The 18,780-nt window shown below is 41.0% G+C and overlaps 1 protein-coding gene across 6 annotated transcripts in view; it reads left to right on the top strand.

Annotated features, from left to right (window-relative positions):
* The first annotated feature begins 8,032 nt into the window (after positions 1-8,032).
* The window catches only part of lef1 (lymphoid enhancer-binding factor 1), a 43,463-nt gene continuing 32,715 nt past the window's right edge, over positions 8,033-18,780 (top strand). For 2 of the 6 annotated variants that reach the window (XM_084931535.1, XM_084931534.1), the window contains exons 1-3: positions 8,033-9,281; positions 11,305-11,371; positions 12,546-12,673. In XM_084931535.1, coding sequence (XP_084787661.1) covers positions 9,084-9,281; positions 11,305-11,371; positions 12,546-12,673 — 393 coding nt within the window. In that variant the 5' untranslated portion in view covers positions 8,033-9,083. The remainder of the gene's footprint in view (positions 9,282-11,304; positions 11,372-12,545; positions 12,674-18,780) is intronic. The other 4 variants (XM_084931538.1, XM_084931537.1, XM_084931533.1 and 1 more) reach the window with 3 other exon arrangements.

Below are 18,780 nucleotides of genomic sequence, written 5' to 3'. Positions count from 1 at the left end.
CTTCTGAGCTCACTGCTTCAGTTTATGGCCAGATTAGTGAGCACCAAAGGGAAAAAAAGGACTGAAACGCTGGCCAATGTTACCAAGGGTGGCCAGAAATATTATTAACTAGCTGAGGATACGGTGAAGAGATTTGCTCATGTACTCAAAAGAACAAGATTCTTGGCCTTCATAAACATGAATCAATGATTTTGAATAAAATGCAACTGAAATATTGAAAAAGATAATGATTAATGAAAATATACTTCATATAATCTGAATGCCAGTCAAGTTAATTTCATTCGACCAGATTCTATTAAATTTTATGTTTTACATCGTACTGATGTAGCCAAAATGTACACGTAATCAAATTAATTAAAGTCAGTACTTTAGGCTTTTTTGAGCTGATTACATGAGATTTATCTTTTCAGGTCTAGGACAGATAAACATGGACTCTAAAATTCATGAAAGCTGGTAATGATAATGGTTGGCCTCACAATATTCAGCTAAGGGCTGAAATGCTAACAAAAACACAGGTTTTGTGACAGCTGAGGAGTATTTTTGAACTTCATGTCTTGTAAGCTCTTAATGTTAATGTAATTCTGTACAGTCAAAATGCTTTAGCTTGCAGAATTAGTAGGTTGAACTGACATTTGGATTTGACTCATCAGTGGGAAAAAGTAATAAGGGCAAAACCAAGAAAACATGGTTGAAACAGTTTTGTTATCTCAAAGCAAGCGATGGCAAAAAAGCAAAATCTGATGTATACACACGGAATAACTGTAGCCAGTTATCTTATTATAAGAAATGGGACCCAGAGCAGAAGATTAGACATTCAGGCAAGACAGGTTTGTTTATATAGCACATTTAATTTACAAGACAACTCAATGCCTTACATAAACATTAAAAGCAAATAAAACGTAAACTATATAGCTAAAGCCATCAACAGAATACATACAGTGGGTTGCATATTAGGAGCTTGAGTTGTGGAGTTTGGTTTTTTTATGTTCCTCTCTCAATTAGGAATGTTTTGTTTATTTCACTTTATTTTAATCGATAAAATGAAAAAAATCTGCTCTTTCTACAAAATCTAACAAGATCATCAACTAACACTCAAGAGCAGTCAGCAATCTCTCATTTCAACTTCCATTTTAGCGATTTGTCAACCACAACTAGACACTGAAAATAGTGAGAAAAAAAACAAAACAGTTAGCTGATAATTATACAACACCAAAGTGTTTGCTGGGACCCCACACTCTTGCCGGTCCACTGTTGGGGTGCCTGGGTCGTTGACCCAGAGTTCTGAGCGTTCATTATTGTTGTACTTTGATTTTTGCTTGTAAAGTTTGTTCTAGTGCCCCAAGTGGCAAAAATCAATCATCGATTGTTTTTACTCCTGTTTTTGTTTTAACACGTTTAGGTTTCTCTGAGTATTTGAATGAAATGAGAAAAATCCATATCTTTTTTTTAAGTTTAAAACGTAAGCCAGAATTAGTTTAAAAAAAAATAATCTTAATCTTACCCAAACCTGCTGCTTTAGATAACCATCACATGTGGTCGAGCTTCTATACTAACATGTACACCAGCTTGGACACACACACACACACACACAGTGAGGCAAACCAGAGAGACAGTGTTTACTGTTTAGCCCTGCGTGTTGATGTGATGAGACACCCAGGCTGATAACACAGGGCCAGAGGTACTGCTTCTCTGTTTGATCTCAGGCAGCCGAGATGCGCTGAGGCTGGGCGATGGGCACAGACGGAGGCGTGGGGTCAGCGAGGTGTGCTGCGTGCTTGATTACAGACTGGATAGGGGCCCTGTGACCTCTTAGCAGGTCAGCTCTGACCCTTGACCCAGACACAGCAGGCCTTGAAGCAGTGCTCATTGCTTTCTCCAATAACACACGGCGGGGTGAAGGGAGTATCTGTGTGTGCTGAGGAGTGGACCACTTCCCCTTTGGACACAAAAAATGCAGCACAACACAGCAGCACATAGTGCAGGACAGCTGGTGGTGATGCTCGACCAACCTCTGGACATGCAGAAAAAAAGGGGGATTTTCTCATGCCTCTACAACCTGATCAATTACAGCAGTCTAGACCTTTCCCTTTCACAGAGTGTAACTGAAGGAAACCTTCACTTAGAAAAAAGCTGATTTTCTTATAAAAAGATCCAAAATCGTATAGTGGCATATCTGATTCATTCTGCACATACCAAGTTAAACAAAAGCTGCGGGTGCCAACAGGCAAGCTAAGCAGATTTCTAAAGATTCCTGCAAACTGAGAGTTCATTGGAGAGAAGGTGGCATTCCCAGCTGGGTGAAGTGTGCAGGTAAAAACCCTCACCCAAGGGTTTTCTTCAAGACACATGGGTCAGCCAAGTGTTAACCTGTAAATTAGCCCTCGGGTGCGATAGCGCAATAGGGCTGCACGTGCACACAGAGAGAAGAAAGACTGCCTGTTATATTATATGCCCCAGAGGATTACTCTCTTGGCTGCAGTGAGGTAGCACCTTTGAGTCTCACTGCATTATGTGCACATGCCGTGTGCTGCGTCAGTGAGGACTGCCAGAGACAAAATAGAGATTCTGTCTGTGCATGTGCGTGTTTGTTCAATGTTGTCCAGTGATTCATGGCGGCACGCAAGCGCTCCGCTTTTTTGAAGCTCGGAGAATGTGAGTCAAGTCCCAGAGGAAAGGTGATCCCTAAACTGTTCCTTTCTCTGAGAAGTTGTGCTCAGTGCTTCTGTCAGCATCACTGACTGGTAAGTATGGGAGGGTGGAGTCACATGCCAGTTGGTGTGAATCAGTTTTTATCTCTGCCAGTAAGACAATAGGAAAGTCTGTGCATTGGTAATTAGTAAGAGGCGGTAAAGGCAGAAATAATGCATTGTATCATTTTTAGCCTTTATCAGGTCAGTGTTATGTTTCGGCTATAGCACTTAGAGTAACAAATGTTAGCATGCGAACATTTTGGACACTTTAAGCTGCATCCTTCAGGGCTAAAAATAAGAAGCCGGCAATTCCTCAAACTGCCACTTGAGACTTCCCTGGAAGTGTGTGAGCTTCCCTACTCATGGCAAGCTCTCTGCTCGGCTTCACCTCAGTTATTTCATTCATTGAAACCCCACCTAAGAATTTTGTGTTTTAGCAAGTCTACAATTTCACTTTTATTTTTTTAAAGTAAAATGTAGCCAGTACTTGTGTCTTTGCAATGAATCCACACAGTATATAGCTAATAACACATATCCAAATATGCTCAAATATGCTTTTTCTCACAAAAAAAAAAGGAAAAAAAAAAAAAAACATAACCGTAAATCTTTTTGTGGCCATAGAAATAAACCTAACACCCTGCTGGCCCCCCGATCAAACAAAACAAACAAAAAAAAACCCCAAAACAAACAACTAAGACGGCAGCAGCCACAGTTCTAAAATTGAAGCTTCAAAACAAAATACATCTACATAACCTGACAAATTCCCCTTCCTTTCCATCAAGGAGATAATTTCTTTTTAATGACAGTTTGTCTGAGACAAACTTCTGACAACATTGCCATAAATCAACAGATCACAGGCCTGCCTCTCGCTTCCTTTACCTTACCCCCAAGACACTTTCCTTCCCTTCAAGAAGGTGACTCATCTTCCACCAATCAAAGGGCTGAACCAATAATCACTCAACCCCGACCTCCCCCAGGTTTGATTTGCACGTTTGATAAATGGTGTCTTTTCTCAGCTTTAATTGCAAGCCTTTTCATCATAATTTAATGTTTGTTTCCTGTCGTTTTCTTGAAGGTGGCTGCGAGTGTAAGGGCTGTAATTTTTTTTTTTTACATGAAGGAAGTTGTTATGTATGACTAGCAGGTGGAATAGAAGGCAGAGTAATGATTTCAGCATTGAAATCACCCGGCAAGTCATTTAAGTAACTGATAAGGACAAATGATAACACCGACTACGCTGATTTCACACACACAGACACAGCACACATACACAGCACAGTGTGGGAACAAGAGATAATTAGGGTAATTTTTGTTTGAAGTGTTATGCATCGCAATGAAAATAGAACAGATAAAAGATGAGACAATAATAGATCTAAAGAGGACCTTGACTGAATGTTGTTCCAACAAAGAGCATTTTGTTTGACACAATTCATACTGTATGCGAAACCGAGATCCTGTCCCAACTTTACAAGAGGAGGAAAAACATCATATGAAACAAAATAAGCTAAATATGCATTATTAAATTCATCAACACTTTGGGTCTTACCACAATGTGCAGACCATTAAAATATTTATTTCTTCCTTGAGATAGACTACCAGTCTTAAAGGAGGGAGAAAAGAAATCAGAATCCGCTGGTGATGAATTATGCCGTGTGTATAGATATATTTCTCCTTTTATATAACATGCAAAATGGAGTATCTAAAGTGAGAGACAACTGAATTCAGGTCACAACGCAGCAGGAAATCTTCCTTTTCATGTGAGATCCAGAGGGGTCACTCTTATGAACTCATTAGGAGAGAAATGCTAATGTAGCGCTGTTTTTTCCTCCCCTTCTTCCTTCTCTCTCTCTCTTTTCTTCCCACTTCAACTGTCCTGCTTGTTTTAACAACGAGGGCCGTGATGCATAGAGCCAAGCTGGAATATATAATGCAGTTTCATGTCAAGGGAAGGTGTGTTAGGTGGTTCTGACAGCAGTTCATTAGAGAGGCTGTCGCTGGTTGCCTTGTCATCAAGTCCCAAACTAGAATTATTACACAGCAAACAAAAGCTGTATGTTATTTGTTTGTTGTGTGTCTATCTATCTATCTATCTATATATATATATATATATATATACATGTATATATATATATATGTATGTATGTATGTCACCTAGTGAACAAATAACCTCTCATCTCAGGGTTGCTAATCAGGAAGATGGACTTCCTGCAGTGGTCTCTCATCATGTAGCAGTGGGTATTTAATAATGGATCTCTCCCTCACTCATGGTTTTCACAAACTAGCTTTCTTTCCAAGACCAGAATATTAAATTACAATAAACAATAAAAACCCAAACCCAGCTGGAAACACAATTCAGCTGAGGCCAAACCAAGCTAATATGTAGCATTATGAAACATTTGTAATAACAATATAACATAAAAATATACACAGGTATTTGATAGTTGGCATTCAATTGTTTTACTGATAAATGTTTTTATGTTTCCATAACTACTTCTGTCACTGATCCACTATGTTTCATAATTTTATTGAAAAAAAAATTCAGTCTGTCATGATGGAAAAATCTGTTGTATTTTCGTGATTCAATTGTGCAGATATTATTAGTTTTTCTTATTAGTGTTAATTTATCTTCAATCATAGTAAATATCTTCTTGGTCTGGACTGCTTTGTTGCTGATTTATCTGCTTGCTGATAAGGGTTCCACAGATGCTGTGCTGTATATGCAAAAATCATTTTAGAAAAAAAAGTAAAGAAATTATCTCTGTAAAAATCTTTGATCTATTGCTGATTGTCTCTGTTTATTCACATATTTAGTTTAAGAAGGTCAAAATAACCCTTTGCAAGACACCTTTTGATTAAAAAAAAGTAAAGCATTGTTATGGTTTTATATAATTGTTTGTTTTATGCATTTTATACATTGCATAGGGTATAATCACATATTAATATACAAAAATTCATTTATTCTTTGGGAAGAGTTTTGCTGTGAAGAACTGTCACCATCTCCCTGCCAGTCTTACATCTGGCACTGGCACCAAAGTATGCATTAAATCCACACTGCAATCAGTTTAAATCATGTTTGTATATAATTGTAATCAAATGGGAAACATAAAGTATGAATCTGTTGAGTGTGTTTTTAGACTGTTAAACTGGGGCCTACTGTGTCTCACTGATGCTGAAAACAGAGCATTAGGATTAAGGTTTATATGTTGCATTTTACCACGTATTTGAATGCCAATAAACCAAAAACCAAAGAATAAACATGAGTCATTTATGCTTGTGATTTATATTTAATCTGTTTCCTTTTTTTTTAACACTGTGGGATCTTTCCACTTCAGAGGCCCTGCAGGCCTGTACTCTCTTTTTTAGTATCTTAATAGGCCTTAATGCAACCAAAAGTCGCCCCCTCCTCTTCCCAGATTGTTCCCTTTCTACCAATTTTATCATTTAAAACCATATCCAAGGTGAATGCAGAACACATGCAGGAGAGAAAAATATATTTATACAAGTGTAAAAACGGTTAGGTTGCTTCTGTTAGCATGGCTTTAGGGTGGTGGTGGTGCTGTAGCATCATTTGAGATCGCGCCAGGAAAAAAAATAGTGCCGGATAATTAAATTAAATACAATGTAATGAAGTAGAACAGACAGTTCCTACCGACAGGAGAAGATTTCTTTTTTTTTTCCCTACCTTGTAGGCTATCACAGTTTTTGGCTGGAAACAAGAAAAAATACTGTTAAAGGGTCTTTTAAATGAAAGCTTTGCTTGTTCTTGTCTGCCTGTGTGAAATCTTTCTAATTAACTCTCTTTTTCACTGCTGTGTTTTTGTGCGCGTGTTAGTGTGCGTCTGCTGCGGTCGTGCGTAGCCGACTTGTGCGTGAATGTGTGTGCGTACGCGCGGCGCGCGTGCGGCGACAGCAGCAGCAGCGCGCTTTCCGCTATACTCTGGAATGCAGCCAGTCTCGGCTCTTTTGAATCCACACTCGGCTTCCAAAACCCAAAAGCCTTTGATCTTTTTTTTTTTCCTCGCTGTCTCCTTACCCGGAAGAGAACCCCTTCGCTCTCTCTCTCTCTCTCTCTCACTCTCAGCTGGGATGAACGCACACGTGGAAATGTTGGCCCGACTCCACACTCAGACCAAATTTAGTCATACAAAGGCGAGGGAGAGCAGGAAGGGGAGGAGGGGAGGGGGTGGAAGAGGGAGGAAGGGAGAGAGGGAGGGAGGTGGCGGTGGAAGCGCGGTGTGGGGGGGAGTCGGGGATGAAAGAGCCAGCCGCCGCAAGATCAAAGGCAGCCGCGGCTCCGCCCCGCTAACCCCACCTCCGCGCTTTATAAAGATCTGCCTCCCCATCCCAACTTTGATTCTCACGCAATCTCTTAGTGCTCAGACAGATGCAGAAACTCAGCCACTTCCACTGCCTGTTTTGTTTACTTTCTTTTTTCTTAAAACAACAAAGCAACAACTGTATTTTCTCATTAAATACACCGGCATTAAAGTACTCTTTTTTTTTTCTTATAAATATTTATCCGCTCGTCTGCGGCTTGATATTCACGGGTTTTTTCAGTGGTAAAAGTAGCAAACAGACCACTGGCTGGCCTTTAAACTGTTTTCTATATTTTTGTTAATTTCATTGCGCATGTGCTAATAATGAATTAATATGAAAAAGGGACTTTGAATATAGGCAGGTAACCTGTGAGTACAATATGACATTTTCTTTTAATCTGTCCATTTTGGGGGGCGAAGACACCTTCTGAATACGTTCTTATTTGTTTGATGTAAGTAGAAAACACGGAAAGCACCATGTAGCCACAAATATGCCCACGATATACCGCAAGGTAGTTTAAAGGGAGCTGAATAAATAACAGGCCTATGTCCCCGTATAGACATACACCTGATACATACATACACACACACACACACACACACACACAGATATATATATATATATATATATGTATATGTATGTGTGTGCGTAATATTTTTTCCAACACTTGGAGCATACGTTGTGTGTTTTTCTTCCTCTAAACTTCCCTCAGCTTATCATTTTTTTGTTTCTGTTTCCAAAACAGGCCATTGCCACTTCCTGCAGATTGATTAAATCACATCTCCAGCACCAACAGAACGGGCTTAAGCTTGTCCAATATTTTTCCCTCTATATTTCAATTATCATTTTTTATTTCTCCTCATTATTTTAACCCATCACATCCACAGCAAGTTCCAGCCTCTCCGCTCATTCTCCTTTTCCTCCCCTCCTGTCTGCCCATTTGTTGTGAGCTGTGTATAAATCTCTCTCTCAGGAGGAGTGTCAATCGGTGCGGTGTCAATCAGAGCCTCGGCTTCCCTTTCATCTCTTTCCTCCCAGTGACTGAAGAGAGAGAAAAAGGAGGAGGAGGAGGGAGCACGGCTACATTACCAACACACAAATACACACACTGGTTACATTACGCTGTGGAAGCGGTGCGGGAGCAGTGGGAAGTCGGGTCCACGGCGTTTTTCCACTCTTGCCTTCTTTTTTTGATTGTTTTCTGTGATTTTCTTCTTCTTTTTGTTTTTGCTTTTATCCCTCCTCCTCCGAGCAGCTTCGAGGATGTATTTTTAAGCATCACGGCGTCTCGCTGCGTTGCTTGTCGCCCAAGTATTTGCTTGTTTTAAAAACCCCCCAACAACAACTGCGTTTTCTTCCATTTACGCATCCATCACTTAATTTCTTTTCCCTTTTCCTCGTCTTACTTTCCCCCTCCCTCCAACCTCTCCACACGCACACTGAAGGACGCTCGCAGCTTCGTCTCCGGGACCACCGAGGAAATATCTTCTCTCACTTTTCTAAATGTACTTTTTCACGTTGAGTCGTTTTTACGGGAACGCGGCGGTCGTCGCGTGCTGATTTCAAACAGAAAAAAAGAAAGAAAGCGAGAGGGGAGAAAAAAGATGGTAATGAGATTTTAACTCGTGGTTTGTTCCCCCTTTTTATGTTTTCCTCATGACATTGAGGCGTGCACTGGACTTCTCATTCCGACCGCTTTGCAGCTCACTTTTTTTTTAGTGTGTGAGTTTCAAGCTTAGTTAAACTCTCGCGACGGAAAAAGAACAGAAGAGAGGGGGAAAAAAACAACAACAAAAGGACGCCGGCAGCAGCCTCGCGCCTCCTGTTGCTTCAGTAAAAACACACCGGCAGTGTGCTCGCACGCCGCTTCCTCTCCGGGTGACTCTCCGGTGTGACACAGGGGAGGAGGTGGAGGGGGGGGGGAGGCAACGGTTCCCACTCCGTTTCGGTGGGAGTTTTTTTTTTATTTTTCCTTTTTCATCTTTCCCCCTCTCTATTTCTGTGTAGTTTCGGGACAGTGGTGGCACGCGTTGTTGTCTTCGGTTTTCTCGGGGAAGCGAAACACTTTGTGAAAAAATGCCCCAGTTATCAGGCGGCGGAGACCCGGAGCTTTGCGCCACAGATGAAATGATCCCGTTCAAAGACGAGGGGGACCCGCAGAAGGAGCAGATCTTCGCCGAGCTGAGCCACTCGGAAGAGGAAGGGGACCTGGCAGACATCAAGTCATCTCTGGTCAACGAGTCGGAAAGCAGCCCCAACAGCAACAGCCACGACGTGAGTAACTGCTGTGGGTTCCCTGATGTGGTGGTGGGCATCCTCTGAGAGCTCCCCAGCATAGAGGAAAGGTTAATAAAAATACAACTAAAAAGCCCGCAGGAGCCTTTAAAACAAAAGTTGATCCCCTCTAATTAATAATCTAGTTTTTTACTCAGCTTTGGTTTACCTGAATGTCTTGTGAGCAAAAACGCCTCCTCTCCCTTTGCTTAGTTTTATAGACAAAACATTATTAGAGCTTTATTATTTATTATCATTATTAATTCACAATTTCCATTTTATTTTCCTTTTAATTGAAAATGTAACTTGAGCTGTGCCACTGATATGGCTCTGATTCCTTAAACTAGAAAAAAAAGATGTCACAGGCAAACACAAAGCAGTCTATTAACTGTAATCAATGCAGTCCTAAATTGTAATGTTCTGTTACAGTTATATTTTTCTTTAAATGAATGAAATTGCAGATTGAGCTAAATGCAAAAGATATTGTATGAGATGTGAGAACTAGGGCCTTGCGAAGCTGCCTGTGACAAGCAGGGCTCGGTGGCTGTGCTGGCAGTGGTACACCCACAGCAGCTTAAACACCAGCACATGAATCCATTTAGCACACATGGCTTAAAACCTGTTTGCCAGCAATATTGTGAATTTCCTTAACATTCACAATTTTTAAAATTCTGCCTGGATGAAAGGAGGCGGTCTTTTATTTCGTTTTCAAGATGTGATCTTCACACAGTCCGGCTCATTCTGCTCATTAATTTTATTGCCCCTTTTAAACTGTGCCTATAAATTATTCTTTTCAGTTTTTAAGGTTGGAATTGGGGGGGGGGGGTTGAGTTGTATAATAAACATTTTTCTGCATTTGCTTTGTTCCATTTGATTAAACTGAAAGGATGCTGAGAGGCCAGATGGGTGCATGAGAAGAAATCCTTGCATGTGTGGATGTGCTGAATTTGTGGTGAATGTTAAATGGATTGAAAATCTCAGTGGAAAAATTCTTCTAGATTAATTTTTAATGATGAAAAATTATTGCAATCGTGCTTTATATATCGCACTTGCAAGATGGCATTTTTTTTTCTAAGCAGGGGAGAAGTGACAGAGCGTGAACCATCAGTGATTTCTTCTTTTCCCCTGCATCCATCAAGCCTTAGGATGCAGGCTGCAGCATCCCCATCATTTAAGTTGGCTGTTTTGCTATTAACTGTGGTGTTAATCCATTTTCTTTCTTTCTTTTCTGATTTAAAAAAAAAAAATTCTACATGGCTACATCCTGAACGAAACTGTACGCATTCCCCGCCGAATGTCCTAGGGACACACGAGACAGAGGCTGAATGTTAATTAGGAATCCAGTGAAGTTCCCTCGCTCAGCTTGAAGCCATCCTGAGGGGTCTGAACTCTAAAAAAGAGGTCCCCTTCCCAATTCGGATTCGAAAAGAGAAAGGAAATGGGTGTTCAAAGTGCAGAGGATTTTTTTTCTTTTTTTTTCCATAAGCAGAAAATAGTCGGCACTGTTTCCCTTTTTTTTTTTTTTTTTATGGAGCGATTTTATTTCCCTTTGCACACAGCTATTTCATTTATGACACAAACACACTATTTGAATTGAGAAGGAGGCTCAGACTGGAAGATGAAAATGAGAGTGGACCTATGGTACTGAAAACAAGCTAATTTGTAAGCTCCTTAAAGACATGAAGCTTAATTAAGTGGTTCTTCTGAAGCTTTGATGCAGGCTGCTCCATCACTCTTCTATAGATAGTGGTGTGTGTGTGTGTGTGTGTGTGTGTGTGTGTGTGTGTGTGTGTGTGTGTGTGTGTGTGTGTGTGTGTGTGTGTGTGTGTGTGTGTGAGCTTTCTCTCCTTTGGTGACAGGCAAAGGGACGATGTTTGTCCCAGCAATGTTTGTGGCTGTCTGACCACATCAGCATGTGTGTAACTGTGTTTGAATGCCTTTCTAATTGATTCTTCCTCTCTCCCCCCCCTCTCTCTCCCTCCCTCTCTCTGTCTTTTAATTTTATTTCTTTCTTTTTTTACAGGCAGCTAGACAGTCCCAAATACCGCAAGATTCATATCATGAAAAACACAGAGACCATCCGGAAGATGGTAAGAGACACAATCTGGAGCTTGTTAAATCAGCATGTATTATAGTACAATCAGCACTACATTTATTTGCAATAAAAGTCCATTTTTTTCCTTTTTAAATGTGGTTTGCTTTTGCTTTAGAAGATAAGGTGGAAGTAGTGGCCCCTCGTTTTCACCACGCAGAAGTGATGAAACTGTTGGTACTTCTCTTATCAGAGCCCCTGTTCCTGCTCATCCTAAGTCTAGTCAGGGCATGCTGTACCTTCATAAACACAGCTACCTGTTACCTCCCTGGTAGATGAGGGTACCTGCACAAATGGACATAAAAGAAGAAGGAGCAAAAATATGCACTTATGGCAGCAGCCTCAAGTTGAGCACAACCCAAAAGCAAAACTTTTGTCTGGCTGTTTCGTGTCGTGTTTCCTCAAATATTCCTGTCGTATCCCTCAGCTCTCCGGTTGCATTGTCGCATGCAACATGTTGTGTCCTCTTGGGGCTTGTTGCTCTCTGGCTATTGTAGTCTGACCCCGCTGCTGCAGGTCATTATTAGGGCTTTGAAGAGGAGTATGCCTCCTCTTTGTTCCCCTTTCACTCCTGAATGGGATCCCCTTCAAATCAAACACTGGCTTTCTTCACAACAAGATCTATGTTGCCGTCACATTGTATACCAGAAACAGCCCCAGCCCCTCCAGGCCTTATTACGCCGCGCACATTCGAGTGGCGAGTGATGCTGTATTGAAGCCTCTTGTGCAAAGCTTCCCCCCCCTCTCAGGTCAAAGGCATAGAGGAACAGTTGGGGCGTCTACTGTTTTGACACAGTCTGTATGTTCTTCTAATTGGTGCTAATTGGCACAGAGGGGCTCCATTGTTCCGCTGCATAATATGACCCGCCTCTGTGAGGCGGAAAGAAAAGGCACAAACAAAAGGCCGTGGCAACATAGGGCAGGGGTTAAATCAATCGACAGCGATATCATTACTACATCAAAACAGCCAAGCCAACTTTGTGCTCGGCTTTGTTGTTGCTGCTTATCGAGTTTGTTGATTAAAATCAGCCATTTCGAAGATATGACTGTAATTAAAGCTATTGAATCTTTGGCTAATTAATCTTTTACTGGTGTTTGTGCTCTCTGTGCAAAAACACAGCGACCGACACGCGTTTACTTTGTTTGTTTTTTTAAAAAAATGTTTTTATTAGGAAAGCATCAAGACATGTACAGTAAAGGCCATCCGTACCCGGGCTACCCAGGTTACATCATGATGAGCAACATGAACACTGATTCCTACATGAACAATGGCTCCCTCTCGCCGCCCATGCCCAGAACGGTCAGTACCAGCTTTTTTTCCTCTACACAAGTCAGTATTGCAGTTTAACTTGTATTATTTCATGATGTGAAATGCAAACTTAAGCTTGACGCGTGTTAGTCAGCGTATCATTTGCCAGTGAGACAAAGAGGAATTTTCTAATTTTACGTCGTAAGAATATAAAAAATTATTTAGTTATGAGAAAAGTAAATAATTGACAGTCCTGAGTGATGAATGAATACAAACGCAGTGCAGTTTTAGAGAGAAATGTGTTGTTGTTTTTTTTGGATGGGTTAAAGCTTTTTTTATTTTTTTTATTTAGTTTTTTTTAATACTGTTAAATGATAGTAGATGTTAGTAATAGTTTGGAACTTCTGTTTAATTAATTAGTGCTAGTGGGAAGGAAGGCAAAAACAAACATGATGGGTAACTTTAAAACACCAGCAGAGATTTAACTGCCAACTTTGCACCTGCTCAGATTTAGTCCAGGCTCGGGATAAAATTTCTCCTGACAAGAGAAACTAAAAAGGAAAACTGATCCTAAATTAAGTTATAGTAATGTCACGTATCCTGCTAATGTAACTAAGAGTGTGGTCAGACTGAAGGAGCTATTGCTTTACCTACCCGCAGACTGTCAAAAGGTTACCAAGAGGCAGCAGGACAGGCTGGTATTTTGTTGTTGTTGTAGTTGTTTTGTTTTTTTAACTCATGACATTTTCACAGTGATCCCAGAAATAAATCAAATGTATGTATCAGACGCTTGTAGAGGAGTGCAAGACTTAATCAAAAGTGTCACCTTACAACAAGATTAGAGTTTTCAGGACCTTTTTTTTTTTTTTTAGTATTTACCATTTATGATGTATCAGCTAAAAATAACCTCATTGATGTTTTTGTAGCTGTGACTGCTGGTTTCTGTTTTTAACCACTGCAAATTAAGAACTTCATATTGTCGATTAAGTGAAATCTGTGGTTTTTGAGTTTTCGCTTTCAACACCAATAGCTTGCATTTGGTATTTGTGTGTGTGTGTGCGTGTGTGTTAAATTTAGGAGATGTATCAACACAACTAAAAAGATATTTGCTGCTCTTTGTGAGATAAATAAAAGGTCCTTTTCCAATGTGGGACGCTTTTTGTGGTGTCTCTCATGGAGCGTTGAAAGATTTATTACAGAGATTTCCATCTTTAAGCTTTTGGGTAAAATTGACTCAGAGTTGGATATCAGCAGGTAAATCATTTTACAGAGTGATCTAATTGGTGGCTTTAAAATAAAATTCAAACCATTTAGTTGCGAGAAAATAATTCCTGCTAAAAAATTCAGCTCAGCCCAGAATACTTCCAAGAGTCGATTAAGAGGATTTAAGGGAAAAAAAAATCAGATTTCTCGGCTTTCTCGTTAGAGGCATAAACCTTATTTCATCATCAGGATAACACCACGAAAATATTCTCTTTCAGTGTTTGTGATGTTTGATATTTGTCTCGCCGTTGTGTCGTGCTGATATCCGCCCCCTTGACAGCTATACGTGACCACTGAAAACCAAACGCCAGCCATACTTTGCGAACGGTCTCTGTGAGATATACACTATTTCTCATCTTGTTAAAATCTGAAGTGATGCATGCCTACATGACTCAAGTAAACCCTCTAATTAGCCCAGCAGAACTGAGGGAGCCAACATCATGTCTCTGGGGCTACCCTGCAGAAGAGCTTATAGTACCGTGTTAGGGGTGGCGTGTGTTGCAGATATCGCCCCTGTGACGGTATTAATTTCAGGCCAGCTGCAGGTCTCTGACTGGCGGCTTCCTGTGTCTGTCCCGTTTGCAAATTTCTCCTCAAGACAGACATAAAACACAGGGCGCACGAGCAGCTGTCCGGTCTGGCCCTGCTCTGTTCACGTCTCTGCAGCCAGCTTCAGTCTTGTCTACGGTGTGGCGTCTCTATACGGGAAACGCTCGGTTGTTGTGCTTTTGCAGTGCGTGCGAGTCAGTTTCATCAGGGTAAAGTTGTGAAATGTGAGCTCTGTGTTGTTGTAAGAATCGGTTTTTGGAAGCAGATGTGATTGTCGGGGGCAGATGCCACATGCTGTGTGTAAAGGATCTTCATTCACACGCAACTCTATCATAGAATGATGTTAAAATTGCAATGCTTCCTCCCTGCCAAAGTTGCAGAAGGTGAAAGTATATGAAATATTGAATTGGGGGGGATTTTTTCAGTTTACAAGCAAGAGTGCACAAGCGGAGTATGTTACCTTCCAAATTCTATTTTTTGGCTTGTTTTCTGGTAGATTTTAGCTATTATTTTATTGTATAGCACAAAGCTAAAAGAAAAACTCATAGAAGTCTGTATGGAGACCAGCTGACTGTGTGAGAGGAAATTACCCCTCACTGCAGATGAATTAGGCCAGGCAGTTAGGCAGTATACTTGCTGCCAAAACTTCTAAAGCCACGCTTTCATTTCATTTACCATGGCTGCTTTTTTTTTTTTTTCTTCAATTTTCCTCCTTCCCTGTCTTCAATAAAACGGTAGTCATTTTATATACGTTTCTCTCACTTATCCAATAAAAAGAGCCAAGGCTTGGTGGAGGGATCACGGAACATGAGTCCTCTGGCTTTCTCACTGATGTCAGCTTGCTGCCTCTGCTGCTGGCCACCGCAGCCACAGTATCTGCAGGCCTGGGATCGGTTTTCACTGAGATCAAAGGCACATTCTCTCTTTCATTCTCTTCCATCCCCAGCCCCATCACCGCCCCCAATCCCAGTAGTTTAGATTGATTTCCATTGACCATGACATTCCTGCACATGCCGTCCAGTCACGACGGAGCTGTTGGGAGTTGCTGATTGTCAGCAGATTTTAGGACTTCCAGCTTGATAAGCTGACTCCGGCACAAGAGCTTAGAATTTGATGTGTGATGATGCCAGTTCCCCATACGTGTGGGTTTAAAACAAAGCTAGCCAACTTAAGGAGTCATTTATTTGTTAAGTGAACTTGCAGCTTTTGAAGATTTACAGTTTACAGTTCAATGCGTAAAAGTGTAAGGACTGTAATCTACACCTTGGTGATCATAAAGCAACAGAAACTGGAGTTTCTGGTAAATGCTAGTGGGAACTGCTGTCTAATTTGAAGTGTGTATTTTAAAGCGATTATCACATTTGTCCATATTGGACTGTTGCTCATTACCTTGGCTGTGATTATAGGCATACAGAAAACCAGGTTAGTGGGGTGGTGGCAAGCTTTTTTTGTCGACAAATTTGGCTGATTTACAGCTTTTGATAGACTTTTTAAGCTCAGTGGACTCTTTGATATGAACAAGTGGACATGTTTTAAAGGAATATACTGCATGTGAGGCCTTTTTCAAAGAGGCGAAGATTCTCTGGATGGCTCATCATTCTAACGCTTGACTTGTGACATGTCGCAAGTCTAGAGGATACAATCTTATCAGTTTCTGCTGACCCAAGGATGATGTGGATGGGAGTAAATCACACAGTATGCTTGTTTTATACCCCTGATCTGAATGTATTTAATTTTTTAATTTACAGTACAACTGTTTAACTTGTAGCACAATACTTTTTTGTATCCTTTTGCCTAGGGATAACCAGCTCACTAGTTACCCAATGTCTCCACTCTGAGAAGCCCTGATTTAAGGAGACAGAAGCTCACACACATTTTTATTTGCTGTTGCCCACATCAGGATTCTTTTTTTTCCTCCCGTGAACAGTCTTCCTGAGCACTTACAGAATCATCTGATAAGGCGAAAAGTGTTTTTCTACCTGGAATAATTTGTATTTGTGCTATTTTAAACCTTTGCTGTGTTAAAAACTAGTAGGACTGTCAAGAGCAGTAAGGACCTTCATTTGCTCAGTGTCTGCATCTGTACCTTGACAAATAAGATTTTTTTTTTTGCAGTTTTGGTCAGAATGATCATAATATAAAGTCTGATCTTCAAAGCAGCACGGATGTCATCGCGCCAGGTTTGATGTGTGAAAGACGACGCATTCGGCGCTTGCTTATCATTGAATCTGTTCTTCTTTAGTCTCACAAACCAAAGCTGAGATTTAGAGACGACAGCTTCTAAAAAAAGATCGCAGTGCATGTGATGGGCAGCGCATATTTTTAAATGACCCGAAATCATTTCTCAAAGCATGCTGCTGTTGTCACATAAACGCCCTCCCATTTGCAAAAACTCCCGTTCTACATGCTCTTTTTTTTTTTTTTTTTTTTTTTAAGTTTAAACAAATCCCTAGAACCAGTGAGCCCACGGCATTCTGCCATATTCCCTTTTTAATAAACGGATTAATGCGTGCTTGACAATATAAAAACGCTGCTGCATGCTCTTAGTTTTAACATGTTGATAGTGCAGACGTAGAGTACCAGGTTTTTCCACCTTTTAGTTTGAAGATGTGTTTGCGATCTCCAACTGTGAGAGCAGTCTCGTGAGTCTTGGGCATCAGTTTGAAGAGAGAACTGGATAGAATCACTGGGTTTTGTTGCTGCGGTTGAGGGGAGGGGAGGAGGGGGGGTTTAGAGATCTCCCTCTCTATTGCCGTTCACTCCTTTTTCCCTTTGGACCCTCAACTGCAAGATCCTCGTGGCGAGAAAGAGGGGGCGAAGGGAGTGCAGCGCTGCACTTTCCTTTGATGTAGTGGGAACGTGACGGATCTGCTAGCCAGTGTCTCGCAGCGTGGAATCACTAACCCAGGCTTACCTAACGGGATTTGGTAGGACCGCTCTGGTATCCCTCAGTGCCATGTGTGTCCTAAGCTCATGCCCTCAGCACTACCGTGGAAGATCCCTGTTAAAGAGAACACTACATTTACCAGCAGCCTTCCATGTCCACAAATAATGTTCTAGTTGGCAGCTTATGGCACCTTGAGTAGTTTTCTTTAAGTCTCACAACAGACTGGTCATGCTTTGTGAAATTTACTAGAGCTCAATGTAGCATTTTTGCCTTTTAAGCAGCTGACCTCCATATGATTATCTCACTGTCAGCTCATCTAATTTTCAGTACACTGGCTTTAGTGTGATGCTGTGCATGGTTGCATATTTAGTGTGAAAGTATAGAAAACACAACAACTGTCAGAAAACAGATTTTTTTAGCACCAATCTGGCAGCGTCTGCATCAGAGCCACGCTGACATTGATGTCATCTGCTGTGCAGATCCATCACGCAGTGAAATATGTGTGAACACATCAAGAACCACAGCAGGGACCTCACACAGAAAAAGCGCTTTTTTCCCCCGTAGTGTCATAGTGTTTTTATAAACTGTGCCATTTAATTGCCAAGGTTTCTTCCTGTTCTCAGCTCGTATGGCGATGGTGGTTGACACATTCGTTCCATATGCACGGCGCTAATGATGCCATGTGGTTGCAATCACCTTATCTGTGTTTTCATCTCGTTAAATGAAGCGCAGCGGCGCAATCGTCTGTTGGACCAAGAGATATGGCCTTCTTTTTTTCTTTTTTTCAAGATGAAAACCAAAAAGAAGACAATCAAGGTTGAAGTTTCTGGATGATTTATATTTCTTGGTAACGCAGCAGCCTGCTGGTTGATTTGTTAAGTCTCCTGTTTCTGTTTGTTTAAATTCTCAAATAAAGCTGTGGGTTGCTTTTTTTTTTTAAGGACTTGTATGACAATCAAAATAAACATGTTTTATGCTGCCTGACTAGCACGCAGGAGGCAGGGTACAGGATCACCACTACACAGTGTTTACCTGCACTACTCTCACACTGGCACAATCAATCGCACAATCACACACATCACACAGACTTAGTGCTGGGGAGCTGACGGGTTACGAAAGCGTACAATGACCCATGTGGCTGTGCTGGGCATTTGCCTTCTCACATTAACCCCCGTTTGTTAATGTCTAGAAAAGATCAGCACTGCACTGCATCTGTTTAATTTGAAAAAAAAAAAAAAGAGTGGGCTGAGCGATCAGTAGATATAATAGCAAACATGTGACTTCGTTCTGTTTCCATTTGGAAAAAGGCCACCAATGACAAAGGTGAAATTGTTAACTCTTCAGAACCCTGAAAAGTCGTCTGTGTCAAGAGAGGCAGTCGTGAGCGTCACATGCAGGCACGCTCTTGACACACCCTGTTTATGTTTATTTTGGGCACGTGTTCTTGCTCAAAGCAAAG

The sequence above is a fragment of the Perissodus microlepis genome, chromosome 6, assembly GCF_051167445.1.
Source record: "Perissodus microlepis isolate ML-2025 ecotype Zambia chromosome 6, ASM5116744v1, whole genome shotgun sequence".
Lineage (NCBI taxonomy): Eukaryota > Metazoa > Chordata > Actinopteri > Cichliformes > Cichlidae > Perissodus > Perissodus microlepis.
This window is presented reverse-complemented; position numbering and strand designations above follow the sequence as displayed.